The 22,697-nt window shown below is 37.6% G+C and overlaps 2 protein-coding genes across 2 annotated transcripts; one reads left to right on the top strand and one right to left on the bottom strand.

Moving 5' to 3' along the window:
- The first annotated feature begins 7,817 nt into the window (after positions 1-7,817).
- On the top strand, positions 7,818-11,369 carry LOC105275396 (transcription initiation protein SPT3 homolog). The gene is made up of 8 exons (XM_026975431.1): positions 7,818-8,095; positions 8,172-8,284; positions 8,386-8,634; positions 8,720-8,801; positions 9,765-9,995; positions 10,088-10,405; positions 10,491-10,678; positions 10,751-11,369. Exons 1-8 carry the CDS (start codon positions 8,050-8,052, stop codon positions 10,889-10,891), a joined length of 1,368 nt encoding a protein of 455 aa, XP_026831232.1. The 5' UTR covers positions 7,818-8,049; the 3' UTR covers positions 10,892-11,369.
- On the bottom strand, positions 11,028-14,560 carry LOC105275397 (WD repeat-containing protein 91). The gene is made up of 8 exons (XM_011332202.3): positions 14,334-14,560; positions 13,751-14,015; positions 13,542-13,657; positions 13,140-13,327; positions 12,746-13,067; positions 12,523-12,644; positions 11,794-12,448; positions 11,028-11,713 (listed from the first exon to the last, which is right to left on the bottom strand). Exons 1-8 carry the CDS (start codon positions 14,451-14,453, stop codon positions 11,564-11,566), a joined length of 1,938 nt encoding a protein of 645 aa, XP_011330504.1. The 5' UTR covers positions 14,454-14,560; the 3' UTR covers positions 11,028-11,563.
- Positions 14,561-22,697: the final 8,137 nt, after the last annotated feature.

Raw genomic sequence — 22,697 nt, 5'->3', positions numbered from 1 at the left:
CCGGAGAATGTCGAATCGCGTCGAAAAGCGGGATGTCGCGATGCGAAACGAGGGGAGCGGATGATCGAGGCGTGTCTCCAACGAGATCGAGATCGAAGATGCTCTTACCTGGATGGCGACGCGCCGGGAAGAAAAGAGACGGAAAAGAATAAATCACCCAGCGGGGGGGTTCCGAAAAAAGTAGGCAGACGGAAGAGGAAAAGGGGGAGAGAGCGCTAATAATAATAATAAACAACGATATCGACGTGGATTAATGCTCATCTTGATAGATCGCGCGATATACGATCCAGACTTCAATTTCGGCCGCGATGCGCGAACTCTCCGCTCTCGCATAACCGGGCGGCATGAATAATTCAGGCCGAAATAATAATGTGTGTGCACGTGCTATAATCATACAAGTGAAATATAATTACACCGAGACAGCACCGAAACGCGGGGGAAGACGATTCGGGGTTCGGTGGGCAACCGAGTCACGAGCGGTGAAATATCAGTGTGTCACGAGCGCGTACGCGCTTCGTTATCCACAACATAACTCGCGACGATTATGTCCACTAAATTACAATTACCGGGTATATGCGCGCGATTAATTCGTATCTTCTGGCCGCTTTCTGCCGACATATTTTCATGTTACTCTCTTGCAGCATCCGTGTTCTTAATCGGAATGTAACGGAAAATCTAGAAATCAACGAGCAAGGATTTAATCAATGATTTTCATGAGATTATCGGAGCTCGCTCTTTCTCCTATTTCCCTCACTCTCTCTCCCCTCTCTCCCCTCTCACTCTTTCTTTCTTTTTCTGTTCCGTTCTTCCTGCCCCCACAGAAATTCTTATCATCAACGAGTGAATCGGACTTAATGTTACAATAAGTGTGACAGCCTGCTCGGAGATAGGGACGACACCCACGCACACAGGTGTGAACCTATTCGGGTCATTCGAACAAGCAGTCGTTTCTCGCGCGAACGTCGTCGGATTGGCTCTCGGATTAACTCCACGACGATAGCGTGTTTTCGACTGCGTCTATCTGATCGTGGCTTTTTTTCGGTATCCCGACCGATGAATAATGCATGTCTCAATTACCAGCGTTACCGTGCCGTCAATGACGGATCAGCAGGACGCGGAGAGAATTCTCGGCGAATACGCGTGAATTCTTCATAATGATAACCAGTGCACGGTGAATGAAATGTCGCCCAGCGTTATCTGTCACCCAGCCAGTTTGCGTAATTTTTCAGATGATATATTTAGAACTACTTAAAAACTCTCGTGAGAAGCGCTGCTGTGTGATAATTATAATTAAGGAGGTCGCGCGAAATGTCAAGTAAAACGACGCTGTCCGCTGTTACTCCCATCGATAGAATTCCCTGAGACTGTAAAGACTGCTTATCGCCGCTTATCTTCCGCGAGGATCTCGAGTCAGTCACGCTTGCGACTCTTCGTTCCACATCATTACGTAATTGCACGTCGTTTCAGCGGGCCGATTTCGCGCGCGATCTCGAGAAACATGAGTAGCCACGCCGTACTGATTAAACGTCATCCCCGTGCAGAGGTACGCGTAATGACCTGCCAACCGGATATCCTCAGGAAAAAAATCCGCACTTAACGTGCGCGAGCGCGCGTATATGTGTACCTGTGATCGCGAAGCTAGAGATCGCCTACATCCGTCTCACGACGATGACGACGATGACGACGATGACAACGACGACGACGACACGTCGTCCGATACCCATCGCCGTTTTCCTCGCGTCAGGACCGCCATGTTTAATTGGCACGAAGGATACCAATCCGCGCATATCTGCACGATTTCGCAAAAATCACCGCAACTGCCTCATAATGCGAGCGAAACGAGATCGAACGACTGGCAATCGCTGCTCACATCGTCCTTTCATTCTCACGCGTGTCAGAGAGGTGCCCGGGACAGAGGCAACTTGTTAATGATATTCCTGGACCAATAAATAAAAGAGAAGAATCTTAATCCTGCTCAGTTTAGGCTGCTACAGCTTTTGAAAGCCATATAAAAAATACTTTGTCTGTTCGATGCCGATCTTTGTTTAAAAAAGATGTCAGAGGGCTAATGAGTGAAAGAGATGGCCCTCTGATGAATTCAGCGCGAGCATAATTGTCAGTTAAATAATTCAATCGCATAAATGAGTGGGAGGGAGCACAAAAATACGTACACGTCGTGTTCTCGGAGTTTAGCTGCTACGCTCGATACGATCATGCCCGCAAAAAGAATATTATGACAAATTAATTTGCTCCCGGGTATGCTTTATCTGCCGCTTAAATGCAAATCGGTAGCAATTCGTCTTGCTCATTCCGTTGCCGCGAGCGACGAAATGTTTTCGCGAATTAAGACGTTTGCCCGCCGGACGTAGCAATTCGCGAAAAAGAAGCAGAGCGATTTGTCATAGAGATAAAAGAGAGCACAATGAAATTAGGGAAGAGATTGAAGCTAATAAAAATATTATCGTAAAACTTTTAAAAGATTTCAAATACATATAGCATTCCTTCAAAAATCAACTACAATTTTAACAAATTATTAATACATTAATATATTAATACAAATTTTAACAAATTAAGCGTAATTTTTAATTTTATAAATACGATAAAGTTGCAATTATTACTTCCTGTTTTTTTAATGTACAACAAAATTAAAGTATTTTCCAGAAATCGATTCAATAGTTAACATTTTTTGAATGCACGGAACGCGAAATTGCTCATGTAAAATTTACCTCTTTACAAAAATTCATTTTTTTCCGCAATAAACTTTGCGTATATTGTGCATATGTGCGTAATATATCGTAAAACGTTTATAACTGACGAGTTAGAGTCGCGTTGCACTGTCCTTTCTTTTATCCGACCTGCATCTATCGTCCGGGAAGAATAAGCGCATCACGTGCCACCTATTAATAATGTCAGATGCATAAAACTTTCCGCGGTATCTGCGATTGTCATCCTGTGACACGGCAAATTCCGCAGCGCCACGCCGAAACCTCCCGAATCATCCTGATCATCCCGTCTTGCTACTATGGTAGCAGTGTTTTGACTCTCACTGAATATCGACGGTTCGCTTCTGTACAGCTTCGATATGCCGCATGATTCAAGTCCACTGATGCTATATTTTGAATAATTGAATAACTACTATTAAGGGAAGGTGCAAATTAATTCGGTACTTTTTTTAAAGAAATTGAGCTTTTATTAACAAAATGATAAGCATATCAATCTTGGAAATATTCACCTTCATTTTCTAATATTTTTCTCCATTTAGGCAACTGATTTCCTCCCGAAAGAAAGAATATAAATAAAAATCCAAAATCTTCAAAAAAGTACGAAATTAATTTGCATATCTAATAAATTGTCTGACCAAATCTTTTTTCACTGAACAATTAGCTCTAATGAAAAACCTCTAATGAAAAAATATAATAAAAAAGTTTAATATTTCCTACCTGTTATATTTTGGAGCGATCAAGTTAAACATTAAAAAAGAACTGATTCCTTTAAATTTTGTTCAAAACTTTTCTTACAATTTATTATTTGCATAACTTGCATAGAGCAAGCGTGAAGTGTAAGTATTTTGTTAATTAGTGTTTACAAGTGTTATAATGAAGATAAATGAAAATAGAGGAAAGGATAATGTGCTACCAGGTAAATGTTGACTTCCTCGAGGACCGCATGCCTCAACCGGTCTTAAGCAGTCTATTCTCGTATCGTTTACTCTATAAAACTCACAAACGACTCAATTCTCGTTCCTACGTCCCTTTTGTCCGCCCAAATTCGTCGGAAACGTGATCAACATCGCCGAGCGGGCCTTTAATCTAGACTCCATCTTCCCGCGGCTCTTTCCGTGCTGTCTTCTTTACGTGTCCGATCCCGGGAAAACGAGACCCGAGCGGAACCGACGCGGCCCGGTCCGCTTTCCCCGTCGGTCCTTCGAGAAGGCCAAGTTTAACTACCGAGAGGACTCTCGAGACCTCGCAGGCCCTTACGGTGCTGCTCTCTTCGGCACATATCACCGCGTCATGCAGCCGCGATTTTGGGCCCGTCCAGCCCGCTCGCGAGCGTCCGCGTACGTGTCGCGCATACGCGTGCATCTGATACAGCCGTAACAAATGACATCGTCGAACCGGAGTATAGTCGCTGGCCAGCTATCTCTTCATCTTGCGGCGACGGCCACGGCGTAAGTATTGCCGGGCCCAATGCCGCCGCAGGCCTCGTCAGGCCCACGACAATACTTAACCGTTTAGCCAATGGCTGGCCGGCGTAGAAGTTGTCACGTGATCATTCAGGTCAACGCAGGCCCGGCCAGTCAGTATTTTCGCCGCGGTTTAAGGGTGGCTTAAGAGGACTCTAGTTAGGAGACATGACGCCGGCTTATGAGTCCGACGCGGAGCCCCTGACGGGGAGGACTTTCCTTGTAACACGTGTTACTAACCGGTTCCCCGCCTTAATTGTCTTAAACGGGCATCATCATAATTCTAGGTTTATCTCGCGAGGCGGCGGCACGCACCGTTGACTTCGCGACGTCGACGTCCATCGTCATCGGTCGTTTACTCGCGATCTTATGATTCAACGGCGATTTTTATAATTGACGAAGTAATTCGATGTTATTTAGGAACAATGTTACGAGAAGAATGATAGGGATCGTATCACTTAATGGTGCGTGGCATTACAGCCGCGTGAAAGCAAGGCGAGCTCTCGACGTTGTTATTATTATCTTGCCAAAAGCAATTCGGGTTTGTACGACGAAATGGAATATGATCGTACGTGATTTACAACATGAACGTTACAAGTGTCGACTTTTGGGCCAGCTACTTTCACCAAAGGCTTCGCTTCATAAATTATGCGCGCGATGATCTCTTTATTCTTTTTTTTTCGTCAGTGTGTCTTCTGTATCCTTATTTACGTACTCTTAATTTCTACAACCATTTATGTTTCTCAGAAGATCTTCCATATAGACACCTTCAATATAAAAAGAGCTTCGTTTTAACTGTATGTTTCAGCAGGGTCCAAGCGCGGTAGAATATGATACTTGATAAGATATACGAAGGGCTGGCCTGAAAAATTCGGGACTCCGGGTCGTGTCCTGACGATCGTGAAGGAGGGGCCCAGGACCGAAATTAGGTTTGCGAGGCACGTTTCTCTGGTGGTGCGGTGCGAAGGGGACGCGGCTTTCAGTTCACCGTGCGACGGTGTCAGGACGTTAACCGTGAAGTATCCATCACTGCCTTACCGAGAAACCCACGACACGACGGTGTTCCGACTTCGGTGGATCAGGTTAGATAAATGTAATAGTCCATAGTTCAGCTTGCTAACAAGGCTAGTCTCCCCTAGATCCGAGATAAAGTCGCGGTCCAGCTGACTCCAGGACCGCTCATAATGAGGCTTAGTAGGAACCGATCGCCGATTAGGACATTCTTCAGCGATACTTCATCAATCATCGAAATCGCCGCCGAATTCATTATGCGAAATCCGCGCGGCTAATATTTACACGATGATCACGCGAGCACGTAGGGAAACGGTAATCACTTCATCGTTAAACGTCCAGAAAAAATTACGAAGGTTCTTTCAAAAAATTCTCTGCGGAATACAGTCGCCAATCTTGATACTAAAAAGCAACGTCATAGTTATCTCGATATCCACTAGACTTTTTAATCTACGCGAAAAGATTTAGAGAACAGCGAGTCGCCGACATGACATACTTTGTACGATTTGTCGCGTTAACTTGATGAATATCGCAAACAAAATGGCTGTTAATCATCGCGAGTTATTTCAGCGGGACGCCGAGCATTAATTTATGTTTTAAAATAATTTGTGGCCGCGCAGGCCACGTTCTTTCGATTAATGATATCGATAACATTATTACCGCTCGCCCATCACGTATACGAAGTGTCCCAAAATCAACGCGTGATTTCTCCTTAAATGATGTGGATCTTTACACAACTTCTTTAAGATTTCTTTCTGGTAAAAAAATAAGTCAGTTTAAGCTTCAACGTGAAGATTTCGTGGACCAAACTTCAAATCAAGATTCCATCATGATTGTGATAGTTAATGAATGAATTTTATTACAGTAATTGCATGCTGTTCCCATGCAGATTTCATCTGCAAGGAGTCCTTTTATCTTTAATTTCCAATTATTCGGTCACTATCGATGATTTGACATCTTTGTTGAGTAAACGCTGACTCTTTAGATTCATCACAAAATGTGTGATAAATAAAAGAGCGTCTAGTGCTTTTGGGACACTCGGTACGTATCTCGCGCGTCTAAAAACCGGATTTCTCACATATTAACGACTCATCTTTCGCAACGCAACGAAACGAGACCCGCGAGATACATCGACGCGCGCTTCGTGGAGCAGCTTCCCACGTGTTGATTAAGTTGAAATTTATTATTAAACCCCCGCCGATATGTATTCCCGTGGCACTCGCGGTGCGATGCGATCCGCGCGCAACTTTACGACGAGAAGCTTTAATTTCCTCGGGAACGCGCATTAATCATTTATCGGCGATTAACTCGTAGCCGCTCATAAAACTGGGAACGGTTCTCGATTATACACAACGACAAGCGAGAGCCAAGTAAGACCTTCTAAATATTTCTCGTTGCAAGAGCTATTTGCTCTTACCACTATTTTTATAAAAATACATGTGCATAGTTCCACTTGCTTTTAAAATGTCGCAAACATGATAATACTTAAAATACTTAAAAATATAAATAACATATGAATAAACTTTAGATATGGAGAGAGAGAGAAAAAAATGAGAGAGCAATTATCTGGCTTGCGATAAAGTTATATAATTATAAAATAAATAAGGAAATAGATATGTCTTTTTAATACCTACAAAAATGATAGATATTTTATATTAAATGTTACCTTATAAAATGACTGTCAACTTTAAACTTTTAATTTTTGTTCGAGATAATAATTACTATCAAAAAATACAAACAATATGAAATTTATTACTAATACAAATATAAAATAGATAATACTATATGGGAACATTTTAATTTATAATTTGTCACATTACTAAAACCTATTAATATTTCAGAAATAATTGTACAATATAATATCTTTCCTTATTGCTATGCATTGTTATTATTTGACCAACTTCTCTGTAATTACAATTCCCCGAGAGGGCGCTAGTGCACGGGGAATTTTTCAAGATGTCCCGATTAGAATTAAAAGATTACTTCTTTCGTCCCTGAATATAAATAAGTAAAAATAAATATTTATTTATTCATTTATTTCTTTATTTCTTTATATTCATGGTACCTATATGTATCACTCGAGATGAAACGATCCTTAATATTATCGCGTCAATATTTTAATCCAACGACGGCATAAAACATCGCAAGAAAATTAACGACTTCCTCTTATTTACTTACCGTTATATAAATATCAGAATACTTAATTATGATTATATACAGTCAATTATAAAATGATAATATACCTGACGATTATGCAGCCATTTTGCATCTTCGATCAGCCTCGGACGCACAGAAGCTAGTTACCGATATTGATATTCACGACATATAATAGTAATAATGTGTAATGCCTAATATATTACAAAGTACGATCAACACTACTTTATGAGACACTTGCAATATCACACGCGAGATTCATTTTTTAACAGTAGCAATCACGAGAGATACGGAGCGACATGAACGCGACCTGTTTCGTGACTAACTGTGATCGAGATAAATCGATTCTACATACATTTGAATAAATTTGAATAGATTCAAAAACCTATTGATAGTCGATTTCAAACTGATCACAGTCACGTGACATAATACTAGTCGCCGCTTCGCAGTGATACCACCTGAAGAAGTTGCAACATAACTTGGTCAACATAACCTAATATATTTAATATAAATATAATACAAATTTGTGAAAAATATTAGGAAAATAACATAAGAATTTAAGGTTAGGTTATCGACTAAGAAGTGTTTTTAGGATTCAAGAAATCAAAAATATTAACAGGTTAAGGACGCGTACCTCGAGGCATCAAATCAATAAGGAAAAAAAAGGAAATCATCATTACTGAAAGGAATAGCGACAAATGATGGATTCTGAGGAGCAGGAGGACATTATCATTTGCGTGCCCGGTAATTATCGATGCATTTTCCATAACTGATGACTTAAATTTATAATAGTTATCTCACTAATTGTTCGATATTAAAGGACAAAGGTTGTGCATAGCGAACCAAGTTAGGTTAGCTGGGCTTGGCACGTATGAGGAACAAGGCTATATTTATTCGAAGCTTGCCGGCGTTGTGCAACTAACAGACGAAAAAGTAAGTTTTGTGTCGTATGTTCTTTTATTATTAACTATATTATATATATATATATATATATATAAATGGAATAAATGTTTCTTTTTCAATCCATGTTGCAGACTCACACAATTACTGTGCGTGGTATAACAGAGCAAAGTATTGTTCCTGCACCAGGTGACATCGTGACAGCTATGGTCACTGTAGTTAATCACAGATTTTGCAAATGCAGCATCAAGTGTGTCGGTGACATAGTATTGACAAGACCTTACAAAGGAATCTTAAGGAAGGAAGATGTTCGAGCGGTTGACAAGGACAGAGTAGAAATGTACAAGTCGTATCGACCTGGAGACATAATTCTGGCAAGAGTTGTACGCTTCGTTTTATTTTATTATATTTTAGTATATTTAAATAAATTAGTTATATCGTATAAATATTTTTTTCTCTTTTTAATAGTTGCCAATGACAGAAGCACATACTTATCAGTTGAGTACTGCAGAAAACGAATTGGGAGTGGCTATAGCTCATAGTGAGGAAGGTAAAAATTCAGATATTCAGAATATCTATGTTTCTGTTCAATATTATTGTGATTCTGTTTATTTTTATTTTTTTTTATTGTAATAACTTAATTTTTTTCACAGGTGTAGCCATGATACCAGTCAGTTGGACACAGATGCAGTGCCCAAAATCTATGTCCAAAGAATTCCGGAAGGTTGCTAAGATTGTGCCCGAACACGTTGTAAATGAATAATAAATTACAGATAATACAATATATTTTTTATCACGAAATATATTTCTAATTGTTTGACGATCCATACAGAAAGATATTGAAAGCGGTATGTCTTTCATTGATGCTCTGAAAGCAGCAGATTGACATTTTGCTACAATGAATAACAAAATTTCCATTTTTTTATTCGTTCAATCTTTTATATAAGTTATTTCATCTGAAAAGAAAAAAGAAAAAGCGTTATTAGCGTTTTATATTATTTTCGAGTGAACGGATTTAAATAAATCCGAGAGCAATTAATATTGATCACGAACTTATTTTTTAAACGATTATCTCTAATAAAAGAAATAATATGAAATGATTTATTATATTTTCAAATTTGTACGATAATTTTTATTCAAATACGATAATTTAGCGCCATGCATACGATGCCCTATCAGAATCTACGAACGCTGCTTGGCGGATAGGTGGCAGTACTAACAGTTAGCTAAACGTAGCTGAATAACGTTTTTATTTATGTGAATGCACGCTATTTATTTTTAGTAAAACATTTTATATACTGATTGTCACTCAATAAAATAGTAATACGTTCAAGCAACAATGGCAGAAGCATCATTTTCAAAGATGCCCGACACTGAATTGGATTACACTCAAGGTATATGTAATATCATGTGATTTTGAGGTTATGGATACTAGGATCCTGGCATGCATACAATGAAGAAGTACATGCTTATTCGGGATGAGAAATTACTCAAATTCGCATATTTTCTGCAGAAATTCGACAAATGATGCATGGATTTGGTGACAGTAACGAACCGCTGTTGGAGTCTGCAAAGGTCATAGAGGACGTCGTGTTACAACAAATGAAAACAATTGTTAGAAGAGCATGCGAAATTGCCGACAGGCGAGCCAGTTCGAAAAAGAATAGCGTTATCAGCGGAGAGGACATCCTCTTTCTATTGCGCAAAAACAAGATGAAACTGCGGCGTCTCATGAAATATCTTGGTAAGGAAACATAATTCAGTTTCATCAACAATCTCCTTTTGAGCTACGTTGCGCTATCGCTGCTGTTTACAGAGTAAACCTTTACCTTTCAGAGCTCAAAGAGTTGGGCTGTTCGGTTCAAAAGATGATGACAACCGACGTGCCGCAGAACATGATTGTGGAATCTGACGAGATAGACGGTACGAAGAAGAAAATGCCATTTCAGAGCTTCCTAGAGCAGATCGACAACACGGGTGAACTTTTTGAGAGCACGTTCGCGGTCGACGAGGTCAAGCAGCGCAGGTGCATCCGCGCCGACATCGCGGCGCGGTCCATGGACGAAGTGCGTTACATGAAATTCAGCAAAGCACGTCGCGTTTCCTTTGCGAATAAAAATCAGCACAAATTCAACGATTGGATATGCGTCGGTGGTAATGTTCCGACTACTTTCCACTAAATCGTTGCATCGATTTATTCATTCATCATACTCTAATTATCGTGTTCCGTGATTTACAGGTGATGTCACACTGTCGAAGCAAGCGTACACGATCTTGAGTTATCTCGCGTACGAAACGGTTGCCGAGATTGTTGATCTGACTTTCCTCGTCCGGCAAGATCAAAGTAAATTGCACGGCGGCGATGCGATCGATCGGCAACGGCTCAGTTATGTTAATCCGATCACGTACAAGCCGTATTATCATAAAGTGCGTATTGCATCTGAGAATTGCGAGATACAAATAATACGAGGCGAATAATACATGTTTCTTTCCTTGCAGAATGTCTATGTGGCGAAACCGCTAACGCCTTCCGAGATAACTGAAGCCCTTAGAAGATACTGGTCTCCGCAGCTAGATATAGCGGGTCCATTTAATAGATGGTCCATGAGAAGGCCGCATTTAAAGCTACTTTCATGTTAGATGTAAAGATCTGAGAGGTGAGAGCATTTCATATATAACATCATTCTCTGAAGGAAAATGCTCAAGTTATTATGGGAAAATTTGTGCTGTAATGGCAATAAATTTGGGAAATGTGATATGTAAGACGTGCAATCTTAAAATTGACTTGCTTTTTATTGACATTATCTTGATTTCTTGTACACGTTCGATCTTTCTAATTCTAATTCTTTACATGAGACCGCGTTGTCTTTTTCTCGCTCCCGCATCTTTAATATATTACAAAATTGAAGAAAATTGTCATGTAATAATCTCAGAGATTGCTTGATTATCCCGATAATTACAGTATTCTCTGTACATTTTACATTTGATAGTCCCTGATTGCTCGTTAAAAGACCGTTATTATTATATTACAATCGCTACTCTTGTGTAACTATCGCGATGTGTCCGCAACCTTGGCATTCATTGTACTCTTCATAAAATATATCGAGATTTCTCTTTACACGGGTTACCAATGCTTTGGCAATATTTAATCGTAACGTCCTAAAACTTAATCCGACTTCCTTATTTCACAGTCACTTGCGAGTGTTTCACACAACGATTAAAATAATATCTACAAAATCTTTCGTTAATATCATATCGGTAAATATCCAGTTTGCCTTACGAATTTATACAGATGCTAATTTTATTCCTATATCATGGTGAGAGTAGCGTCGATACTCGCGCTTTTCCTTCCGCGCCCCCGGTTATACAAGTCCCGGATTGATTGGCAGTCGACCAGTCGCAGCATAGGGTGCCCTTGTGCCCGCCTAGCTCTAGAATTTTCCCTTGCGCGCCCGGTGGCATCTGAAAATTCCATACGTATCAAGATATAAGCTATTGTACAGCTTGAAATTTTACGTATACTTGTATATGAAGAAACATACTTTATATATATTTCCTCCAGTCTGCGTGCAGAGCAACATGTAACTTCCGCTCTGGTCAAAAGTGAACAGTTTTCCGTGAACGGGATTCTTCTCGATCTTGATCTTCGTTTCCCACAAGATCTTCCCGGAGTGATTCAAGCTTCTTTGGCATAGTTTTCCGTCCTCGCTTTGCGCGCATATGTTCGTAAAGTCATTGATCAATTCTATATCGATAATCGGGCTAGAGTGGCAGTTGAGATTGTCGATTATCTCGTTTCTCCTGAGATCGTGTATCAGCATATTGCCATTGGATAGCCCCGTGATGAGTAACTGGCCGTTGTGATTGAACGCGGAGCACAGAGCAGTGACGTTCTGCTCCAGCGGCAAGGTTCTCTCGAGCTTCCGCGTTTTTATGTCGTACAGCAGCAGCTTATTCTCGACGCCGTCCGACACGGAGCAGACGAACGTCGATTCCGTGGGATTGCAGATCAGGGTGACGATCCGCGAGTTCTCGTGCTGGATGTCCCAGAGCGTTTTGCAGTCGCGCGTATCGTGCAGCTGGATCAAGCCGTTGTTGTCCCCGTGCAGGAAGTAACGCTCGTTCTTCGATATCCAATCCAACGAGGTGATAGCTTTGTTGGCGTTCGTCGCAGCGGAGGTGAACGTGGTGACAGTTCTGAAAACGAGAAAATTACACATTAAAAACGCTCCGACACCGTGTAAATAGAGAAAATTATGCGCGATTGTTACTTTGGTGAGGGAATCGGCGTCCACACTTTGATGATACCGTCGGCGTCGCCCGTCGCGACGTACGAACCGCTGGCGTTGCTCTTGCACTGAATTATCGAGGTCTTGTGCTCCGTGTATTCCTCCTGTAAACGTTACTTGCGTTATGCACGTGCATTCGACTAGCGAAAGCACTTGCTAGAGATTCCTTGAGATTAACAACGAGAGATTTAACATCTTTAACCACCTGACTTAGAAGGATGTAACTAGAGTCTATCTTCTCCTTGGTTTTCCTCTCGGCAACTGCGGTATCCATGGAAGAATCTCTTTTCCTGGAGCTGCTCAATCGCGAATCACAGCTAATGCTCCTCTTTGCGACCGCTGACTCGGACTTGCTGATCGAGTTAACTCGTCCCTTCGTATTCGTCCGTTTCGTTGAGCTCGTCTCGGGTTCCGTAAACTTTTTCACGGTTGTTGCGGGTTTCCTGTTTAAAATCGGGCTAGATCCACCGCCTATGTTCCTTATGAGGCTCCTCAGTGTCTTAGGATTCTCCAGCAATGGCGACTCTCTGTTATTAAATCAAGTCATGTTAGAGATTGCACACTTTTTTTCTAACGAAGCACAGCGAACGTGAACATACTGAGCAATAATGTAAAAATCATCCATGAGCGGGGGATGTTGGGGTACTGGGCCCGGATTCACGTCCGATATGTTGTCTATTTTAGCGGATTCGCTCAGCCGTTGCCTCAGCGCTTCGTTCTCCTCCTGCAATCGTTTCAGTTTATTTGTGTCCTCGTCTATCGTGAGTAACGTCGGCTGCGGCATACACTAGAATATAATCAAGTCTCTCAGTATCACATTTTATACTATGCAAACGTGCATGCGATTAATCATTGTTTCAACAGTCAAAATGTGAATAATAAACGCATTCGTTTAGTGATATTTGCGCTTAATTTATTAATTTTTATTATTAAGTCTGTTATTTTTTAAAGAAATTAAGCTTAGCTCTGAGAGCGTGACGATAGATAATCTTTTTACCTACTTGAAAAATCGTTGCTAGGAAATTGTGTAAGGATACCAACATAGTGTCGTGCCACTGTTTGCTAAAATGAACGGAGTAAGTCGGATTGTCCTCAGGATTTTTGACAAACGGAAACGCTGCAACGTAACACAAGGCATATGCGTTACATCACAAAGATCACAAATACCACAAGATCATAAATTTAAGGCGTGAATGAGGCGTCCATATACCAAACCACTCTTTCCACTCTGAATGCCCTTGTAATTCTGATGCCATTTTGTTAAAAAACTCCTGGATCTTATCCTGCTTGCCGTTCACCGCTGCATTCACCAGGTACATTTTCAGCACTGAGTTCTCCAGTTTCCTGATCGCAGGTGTGAAGTGACTCTCCAGTCGACAGAACATTCGAGTGTCCAAGTGTCCCCACAGTTCCCTCAGCGACACCAGGTCGTAATTGTATATGTACTGCATCAGCTGATCGACTATCTTGTCTATCTGTGCGATCAAACGTTACAGGCGCTTTCAGGCAGCTATCATCGGCATGTCAACTTTTACACGTTGCAAAACATAGGATGTGCAGCTTACGCATCAGTATGTTTACATGTAAGATAATGTATCTAGTGCACGAGAAATAGTGATAAACGGAGCGAGCGTGTCGAAAGAATAGAGAAGCAGAATGTAATGTAATAAGAGCATGACGTAACGACGAGCGGATCGCAGTGACTGTCCTGAGCCTTGACCCTTTTGGCGAGCGATATCTTTATCATTTTGCCACACGTTCCACGATTAATTTATCGCTACACTTGTCCTCACCCTGAATCCCTTCTCTTTTTCCGCCTTCAAGTCGTTGTCGAAAGCCTTCAGGGTCTGACTGAAGCCCCTGAACAGCAAGTACTCCTTGACCAACTCGTCCACATACTGTATATGAGACATTTTCCCTCCAATCTCTTGGAAATGTCAGCCGTTTGCACCAGTTGACAGTTGTATGTTGTCATCCTTCGACCATCTTGGCCCGTCACTGGAACAGCAATAGCAACATTCCATTTGGGCGCAGGACTGCCAACAAGAGCGATGAGAAGTTGCACAAACTCATATCGATTAGCTTTTCTAGTTACTCGACAATCGATTCTCTCGATGAAAGAGCGAGACGAGACTTATTCGTTTCAAATTTAAAATTCTGGCTTTACATCTTCTCGATTTTACAAGAAATGAATTTTTAATTAGAAATTAAAGTTAAACTAGTTGTTCGCAAAAGAAAAGTATGAAATACTACATACAGCACAAAATATTCGGAGAATGTTCTTACAACATGATTTCCATATATTCTGAGAATATTCGAAAGAATATTCATAAATAGTTCCACGAATGTTCTAAATGTTATTGGTATGTTATTTGGTAAGTACTCAGAATATTCTAATGATATTTCAATGAATATTCTTATAATATTTTATTTCTTATAATATTTCCCACAATATTCCTAGAATATTCTAATGATATTTCAATGAATATTCTTATAATATTTTATTTCTTATAATATTTCCCACAATATTCCTAGAATATTCTAATGATATTTCAATGAATATTCTTATAATATTATAAGAAATAAAATATTATAAGAATATTCATTGAAATATCATTAGAATATTCTGAGTACTTACCAAATAACATACCAATAACATTTAGAACATTCGTGGAACTATTTATGAATATTCTTTCGAATATTCTCAGAATATATGGAAATCATGTTGTTAGAACATTCTCCGAATATTTTGTGCTGTATGGGTTATGTATCGTATCAATAATCGAAACGATATTGTGATATTAAAACTTTGTTTGTTAAAACAATTATAGTTTTCATATACAGGGTGTCTGACATAATGCGAAAAATCTCTCGCAGGTAGATCTCGTGAAACTGAATTAAAAAGTCCTGTACCATTTTGCAAACAACCACGTAAAATTTCGAGTAATTAAGGTGATCCTGGAGTGACTACTAGTGAAACAGTGTTGCCATTTGCACAAAAATTACAGTTAAAATGTTGTTTACAAAAATTTGGTAATTTATACGCAGAAAATTTCGACCATCCGCACTCGGGATAAAATAAAGGAATATAATGAAGCTTTTCAAAGTGACTTTAAAAGCGTAGTAAAAAAGAGATTGTGGGAGGTGTATTCTCCTGTATTCTGTAAAGGACTTAAAAAGGTCAGTTTTATGGTATACAGGGTGTAATTTAATTCGCGCCCACTATTTACACTTGCAGTAATAGAGAGGACTCCAGGATCCCTTTAATAATAATATTTTAATGATGATAATATTTATCGATGCTGGGTCCTTATCAAGTGGATTTTACGAGACCTACATAGTAGGAAAAAGAAGGATCTGTTGGACCTTCAGAGCTCTCTCTTGCTATATTAGAGATCCGTCAGTATCAGCGCGTGATAATAGCTATCCAACATTCAATTATTAATTGATGATACATATTCAAATATAATTGTAAAATTATAAATTTTGATTTCTGTATATGTATGTATAAAATATATTCAAAAACATATATATGTATAATTTACATAAGTGATATTCAATAAAGTGACTGCTCGTAACATATCAGCAGTAGATAGTAAATGTGATTAGTACATTGCAAAATTAGCAAATATATCCATATTATTGTATTTTGATAGATATGATGTGATAGCAGGTTGTTGATAAAATACAAAAATTGATTAAATCTATTGAAAACAATTTAATTGCAAATTTTGTGATACAATAACGTAACTAATATTTTATTACTGATATTAATCATTAGGAAATTAGTCATTCCTGATATTTTATTAAAAAATTTATTGAAAAAAGTAATAAAACTGTGTGTATATAAAGCTATGTGTATCTAAAAAATAGTGAAAGGAGTTTTTCAACACAATTTAAAAGCATTATGCTCTATTATAAAGTACTCAATTCATACTTTTCGTTGTGGCATTATTTGTAACTTTGCAATCTCTCTTGTAATAAATCGGCAAGAAAAAATTTGCAATCGACGAGCTTAGTGGAAAGTTGACTTCAATAAAAATGCTTGTTTAATTTTATAAGATTAAGATTTAATATTAAGAATGAAATGATAAGTTTGAAATCTCTTACATTAACTGTAGCACACTACTATAAAACTTCTGTCGATGGGATAAAGATGCTTATTACTCAAATAAAGTCAAATCTTATTTTCTGTTTCATTGAAGTTAGACAGCATGAAGATATTCAACTTCATAAAAAGATCTATAAATATTAATCGTAACAAATCACTTTTATTATTCTCAATCGCTTTTTGATATGATTTTGTTTTAAATAAATGCACTTATAGCGTTGGTATCTAATATGTTATTTTAAGTAAATTCAAATGTTAGTATATTATAAATTTATAACACAATATAAATATTTAATTCAAATATCGTATACCTACATCTGAAAATGAATAATTCATATCTTTGAAATTCATATTTAAGATATTTGTATAAGAATATCGCGATCCAATAAATACAGAACTCTACTCTCCTCAATCGATTCGCAAATATGCTTCATTTATTGCCAACTACCCTCATTTTTCCCATAGCAATACACTTTTGTACAAGCTCGCAGGAATAACGTACGTATTTTTCATGATGCATCATGCAATCGAAAGAATGCACCAACGAGCCAGGCGCTCGTACTTGGTTCCGCGCGCACCGAACGGCATACGGTATCTCGCGGGGTTTTATGACGAAATTGTGAACACGTAAAAAAGATTAGACTGCGTAATTTTTCTCGGCGATTTTCGGCGGGAATACAGGTATCAGTAACCGATGCAACGCACCCGTAAAGTCAAATTGCCATAAAATAAAATTCGAGCGTTGCTCGTTCCTGGAGAAGAGTGCGTGACGAGCCACCATAAATATCTGAAATTTCATTACCGGATTATTACCGAATTTTACGATATCGGACTCGGACGAGCTCATCCAATTTTTCCTCTATCCTCAGGCCTGCCCGTTTCATGGTTTCTTTTTGATATTATGAGATTTCTAATCGTGCTGATTGTAGGATACAAGAAGAAACGGAACGTGCTCGAGGCAGGACACGCCGTTAAAAGGACTAAGAATTGTCAAGTATATTTCTTTTTAGCAACAGGGAAGGAAAAAGAATGATTAAACATTCGGATTCGCTCAAAATACGTTGTCGTAAAAATATAATGAAAATATAATGAAAATGATAATGATATAATGAAAATGTACAATGCTGATGATTTTATGCAACATGCATTTGAAAAGATTTAGTAGACTGTTTTGATGATAAAGAACTAATTATTATATAATACATTGTTATTATAGTAATTATTAAAATAAAAATTATTAAATGTATTGACATTAGACTAATTGGTCAAAGTAATTCTTTAGCCAATAATAAATTATGTGAATCTAGTATAATATTAATTAAAATATTTGTTTTCTTTTTGTGAAAATATGTCTTTTAAAATTAAAATATCTGCTTTTTTCCTAAATTTTTCATGAGGAAAAAATTTCAATATTTTTTAAATCAAATACGTAAAGCTTGATATACGGAATTTACTTACCTCTATTGTCTTTTGAGAAGAAACGACATTATTATCATATGCGCACGTAGCAGAATGTATTACTGTGGGATAAATGAGAAAGATGCATGGCTTAAAAGAAACAATACACTGAAATATTTTCCTATGTAGAAACAAAATGATAGTAGTTATTATGTTAATGTTAAACATATTTGTAAAATAATAAGAGCTTGTGCTGTAAAATATTAATTATATCTAAATATATGTTTTCTATCTATATAAATTTATTCTATATAAATATATAAATTTTTTCTATATAAATGTTTATACCTTATAATTGATTATTGTGGGAGCGTGAATTAGAGTGATTCTTAGATAGATTGATTTTTCTGTAATACCTGTTAAGCAACATGAAAAGGTCATGTTGTTTGCGCCAGAATCGTGCTCCTTTGTTCGCCGGCACTATTTGTCGAGATACTATGTCAAAATAGGAATGTACCGAACATAGCCGCAGAGACAAAGGCCTAGATAGAGAGTCTTGAACGTCCGCCGTGTAAAGACGTTCGCGTTTGCTCTTCTTCATTGTACCACATCCGAAGTTTATATAATAAACTCTAGATTTCGTGATCAGATTCTATAAAGAAGTTAGTTTTATTTAATATTACCTACATTATCTTATTAGTTTTTGAATCCATCTTCTGTCTTAGTACTACAGAGGATCTTCCTAAATAATAATTGAGTTCTTGTACAATCTTATGCGATTCTTAAGTAACATCAATTAATTTACATTGTCATAAATCATGCAATCTGTCCGATTATATTATTTCGATAATAATTAATACAATAACAGCCGGAAAATATTTATTTAATTGTCCGCAAAATATAAGTTATTTTATTATCACATACCATAAAGTTCATTTTATCATGCATTCTCACAAAATTTCATCAGTGCAGTATATCGATTATCAGGACTACAACCGATGATAAAATTACTTTAAGTAGACAATGTATTAATTACTGGCGCAATATTGTTAATGTGATTATGATGTGTGTGATGTAGTAAATCGATAATCTATCGATTCTACTTTGGCAACGCCTGCCTCATCGTAATTCTGCCGCAAAATGCATCATCGCGAATAACAGAAGAAGGTTTGAAAGCGCATTAAACCCTGGAAAGAGAAGATACTCAAGGATACTTTCAAGAGTGGTGAGGTAAGAAATAGGCAGGACGCCATCGCGATAATCGGCGATCGTTCTTCGTTTCGAACTACCGGACGTGAATTTCTCTCGCTTAGAGTTCTTCCATTTCCGAAGTCTTGCTCTTATAGAATGACCATTCTTTGTTTTGTGTCCTGTTAGGATAATAAAAAGAAAAAGACTGGGGCATTTGCAATCCATAAAATCCTTAAAATCTAGACCGTCTTAAAATACTTACATCTATATTCCATTTTTTATTATTATTGTATCATTTTATATATTGATCTTCAAATATTAATCAAGTATTATCAAGTATTATTTAAATCAACATTCAAATTACAAAACTGTTGTTTATTGTATTATAATTATATAAAAATTCTATTTGATATGGGATACGATTGTACAGAAACATATTTAATTTTATACACGGATCGAAGCTTTCACAAGCACGATTTCCTCGCATCTATGAAGATTTTAAACTGATTCTGCGTCCGTCTGATCGCCTTTTCTCAAACTCCTACTGCTTTCGTACAGAAAGATAAAGAACGAATTCGCCGTCGTTGAAAACACGAACGAACAGAGATGAGCGTGATTTGTGAGGCGTTTATTCCGCGCAATCGCCGCATTTATTTCTACGTGCTGGTTCGCACAGTTTCGTTCAATGCTACGGAGGAAAGGCACGTAAAAGTGCAAGGAAGAGAAACGAAGAAGCGCGTTACGAACAAGCTGTGGCTTCGCCGATTATTCAACGTATCTTGGATTATCTCTTCATTTCGCCGCGTTTCGCTCGCATGTTATGAAATTTTGCGTGACTGTGAAATCTCACGAGAACAAGAAAAGTAGAAAATATGTCTGTGCTAAAGTTGCACAGATATAAGGACATAAAAAAAGACACAAGTACAACTAAATTTTTAAATAACAATTTCGCAAAATAGTATGTATAATTTATTTAAATAATTTGTATTGAAACAAAAATCTCTTTTTATTTATATAAAATCCTAAAGAAGTTCTTATTCTTGTAATATAAGAGTATTGCAATTATGTTTTTAAATAAAGAAAGAGATGGTGAAGAGAAGAATTCAGTTATAAATTTCTATCTAAAATTCTGTTGCTTTTTCATAACATAACATTCACAGCAACTTTAATAACAACATAAATATATCTTAAACACTTGGATTAATGTCTGCTGTTTCTTAACAAGTTTTGAAAATTAAGAAGAAAAGCCGGCTAATTACAGAAACGCAAACTTTTTAAGGAAAACAAAAGATACTTTATTATTTTCAATTAAAAATAGAACTTAAAGTTTTACATGATGCTACTTTTTTCTTGATTCTTTATTCGCAGTTCAAACTTTTGACGTGCTTTTTTTTCGATATTCGTGCATTCGCTGTTTCTTGACGTTCATAATAAAAAAAAGAAACTCACACGGCATGTTTTGATAAACTTGGACAATGTATTTTGAAAGCGCTTTATTGCCAACGGTCAGTTATTCCGCGTGTTGGGACAGGCAGATAAACGGATCAACGAAATACGCTTAAAGATCGGTGCATATGTGCAGTGTTCTTTATTTTCTGCCAATTGTAAGCAGCTCTAAATTCGTCCAACGTATTGAAAATCGGCTTGGTCGATCGGTAGAACGGCAATAGCAATAGCGTAGATCAACGCCGCAACCGGTGGACTATTGTTTACCCATAAATTTTCCCGAGAGGATAACCAACAAGAATAATGGTGCATTGATTGCGACGACTGCATAGCGTTTCTTTTATTTTTCAGGACGTCAGCAAAAGCATGTGCAAATCGCATATAGTTTCTAACAAATCGCACATATGCATGTTAAATAGAACGTAGTATATGTGTGCGTATGTGATATACATATAATATACATGTACATGTGAGAAGCATTATTAATAAATATAACTATCAAAAATAATTTTATTATTCTATGCACCATTAATAAAATACAACCAACAGTTTGTTAAAAATAGAAATTGTTTCTTTGATGCCACATGCAATTTCAATATTTGTTACATAAAATTACTTTATGCCGATAACGACACTGATCGAGACATAAGTGTTCGCCCTAAGTGTCACCGTGTATACGTAGCTTTCAATATACGATTCAGTGATATAAATTATAAATTATGCATGTAATGATATGACAAGTCACATTTATACTTAAGATAAACTTGTTGGAATATTCGAAGGAAATTGTGAATAAAATGTTGAGAGAATACAGCATATATGTTGCTATTACATTAATATTATAATTTTTTTGCAATATAACCGGATGCAAATGCAAAGCACAGATATTCTGCATGGCGGGATAAAATAAAAAAAACTGTGAATAAAAGTACGGTCATGTGATTATTTGATTTAAATTCTTTGTTTTCATCGAGATATGGTGCGGATGATTCGTCGCATTCCCGCATTTTGATATTTCACGGTTAAGGTCGAAAACCGGAAAAGCGCAGATAAGCCGTGACAAAGTACGGTCACCATTATTTCGTGTATGTCAGATCGCCTCTCTTTCGGCTTCAACGCACGCACATCACGGTTACTTACATTTACATTTCGCGATCCGGATAAGATTGATAATACTAAAACATCGCCAAAGACGAATTACGGCCTAACGCATTTCTCTTCCCCTTTAATTCATCGGACACGTAATAATTCAGCGCGGCCGTACGGAATTTCAAACCAGCCATTTAATTTTTCAATCTCTTTGCGTTCCTGTCACATCTATCAGTATTTTTTTCATTTTGACTGCACTGTTTTAGTAGAATATAATACCGATATGAAATTTTAATATACTGTAACGGTTGAATGACGTTATGGCGATAGGATCTCTGACTAACGTGCCACATTTCAAAATAAAACTTTTACAGCTTTCAAAGGAAGAAAAAATTTCCCTCAGAAAATAAAGAGTTGATTTTAGTACGAGCTGTCCTTCTTAAAATAATAATCTTACTATATTGAAATAATATAATATAATTTTATGAAATAATAGCAAAAGTAAGTAATACTTGTATAGAAAAGAAATTAAGACTCTTTAGAGAGATACTCAAGAGAGGAAAATAATCGTTTGGTCAAAAGCATGATTTCTATAATACATAAATATATGAATAAACGGAATATTTTGATTAAAACTTATCATATATATGTATTTATTGCCATAATGGATGATTTTCCATTAACAACGCCTCTTTAATTCGATACGTTGCCACAGTTATATTTTTTAATGCTTTTTTCTCAGACGTTGGCAATTACCGATGACAAATTGAGTGCAGTTTATTTTAAAAAGAGAATGGCTGTGCGGACGTACAGTTTTCATTCGTGTATTTCTTTCTGCTTGCAACAATCGTTTAATCGACGGAAAACGTTGCGCGTTACTATGACTTTCATCGGCAAAATGTGCTAGACTAAAAGGAACGAG

This window comes from Ooceraea biroi, chromosome 2 (assembly GCF_003672135.1).
Source record: "Ooceraea biroi isolate clonal line C1 chromosome 2, Obir_v5.4, whole genome shotgun sequence".
Classification (NCBI taxonomy): Eukaryota; Metazoa; Arthropoda; class Insecta; order Hymenoptera; family Formicidae; genus Ooceraea; species Ooceraea biroi.
This window is presented reverse-complemented; position numbering and strand designations above follow the sequence as displayed.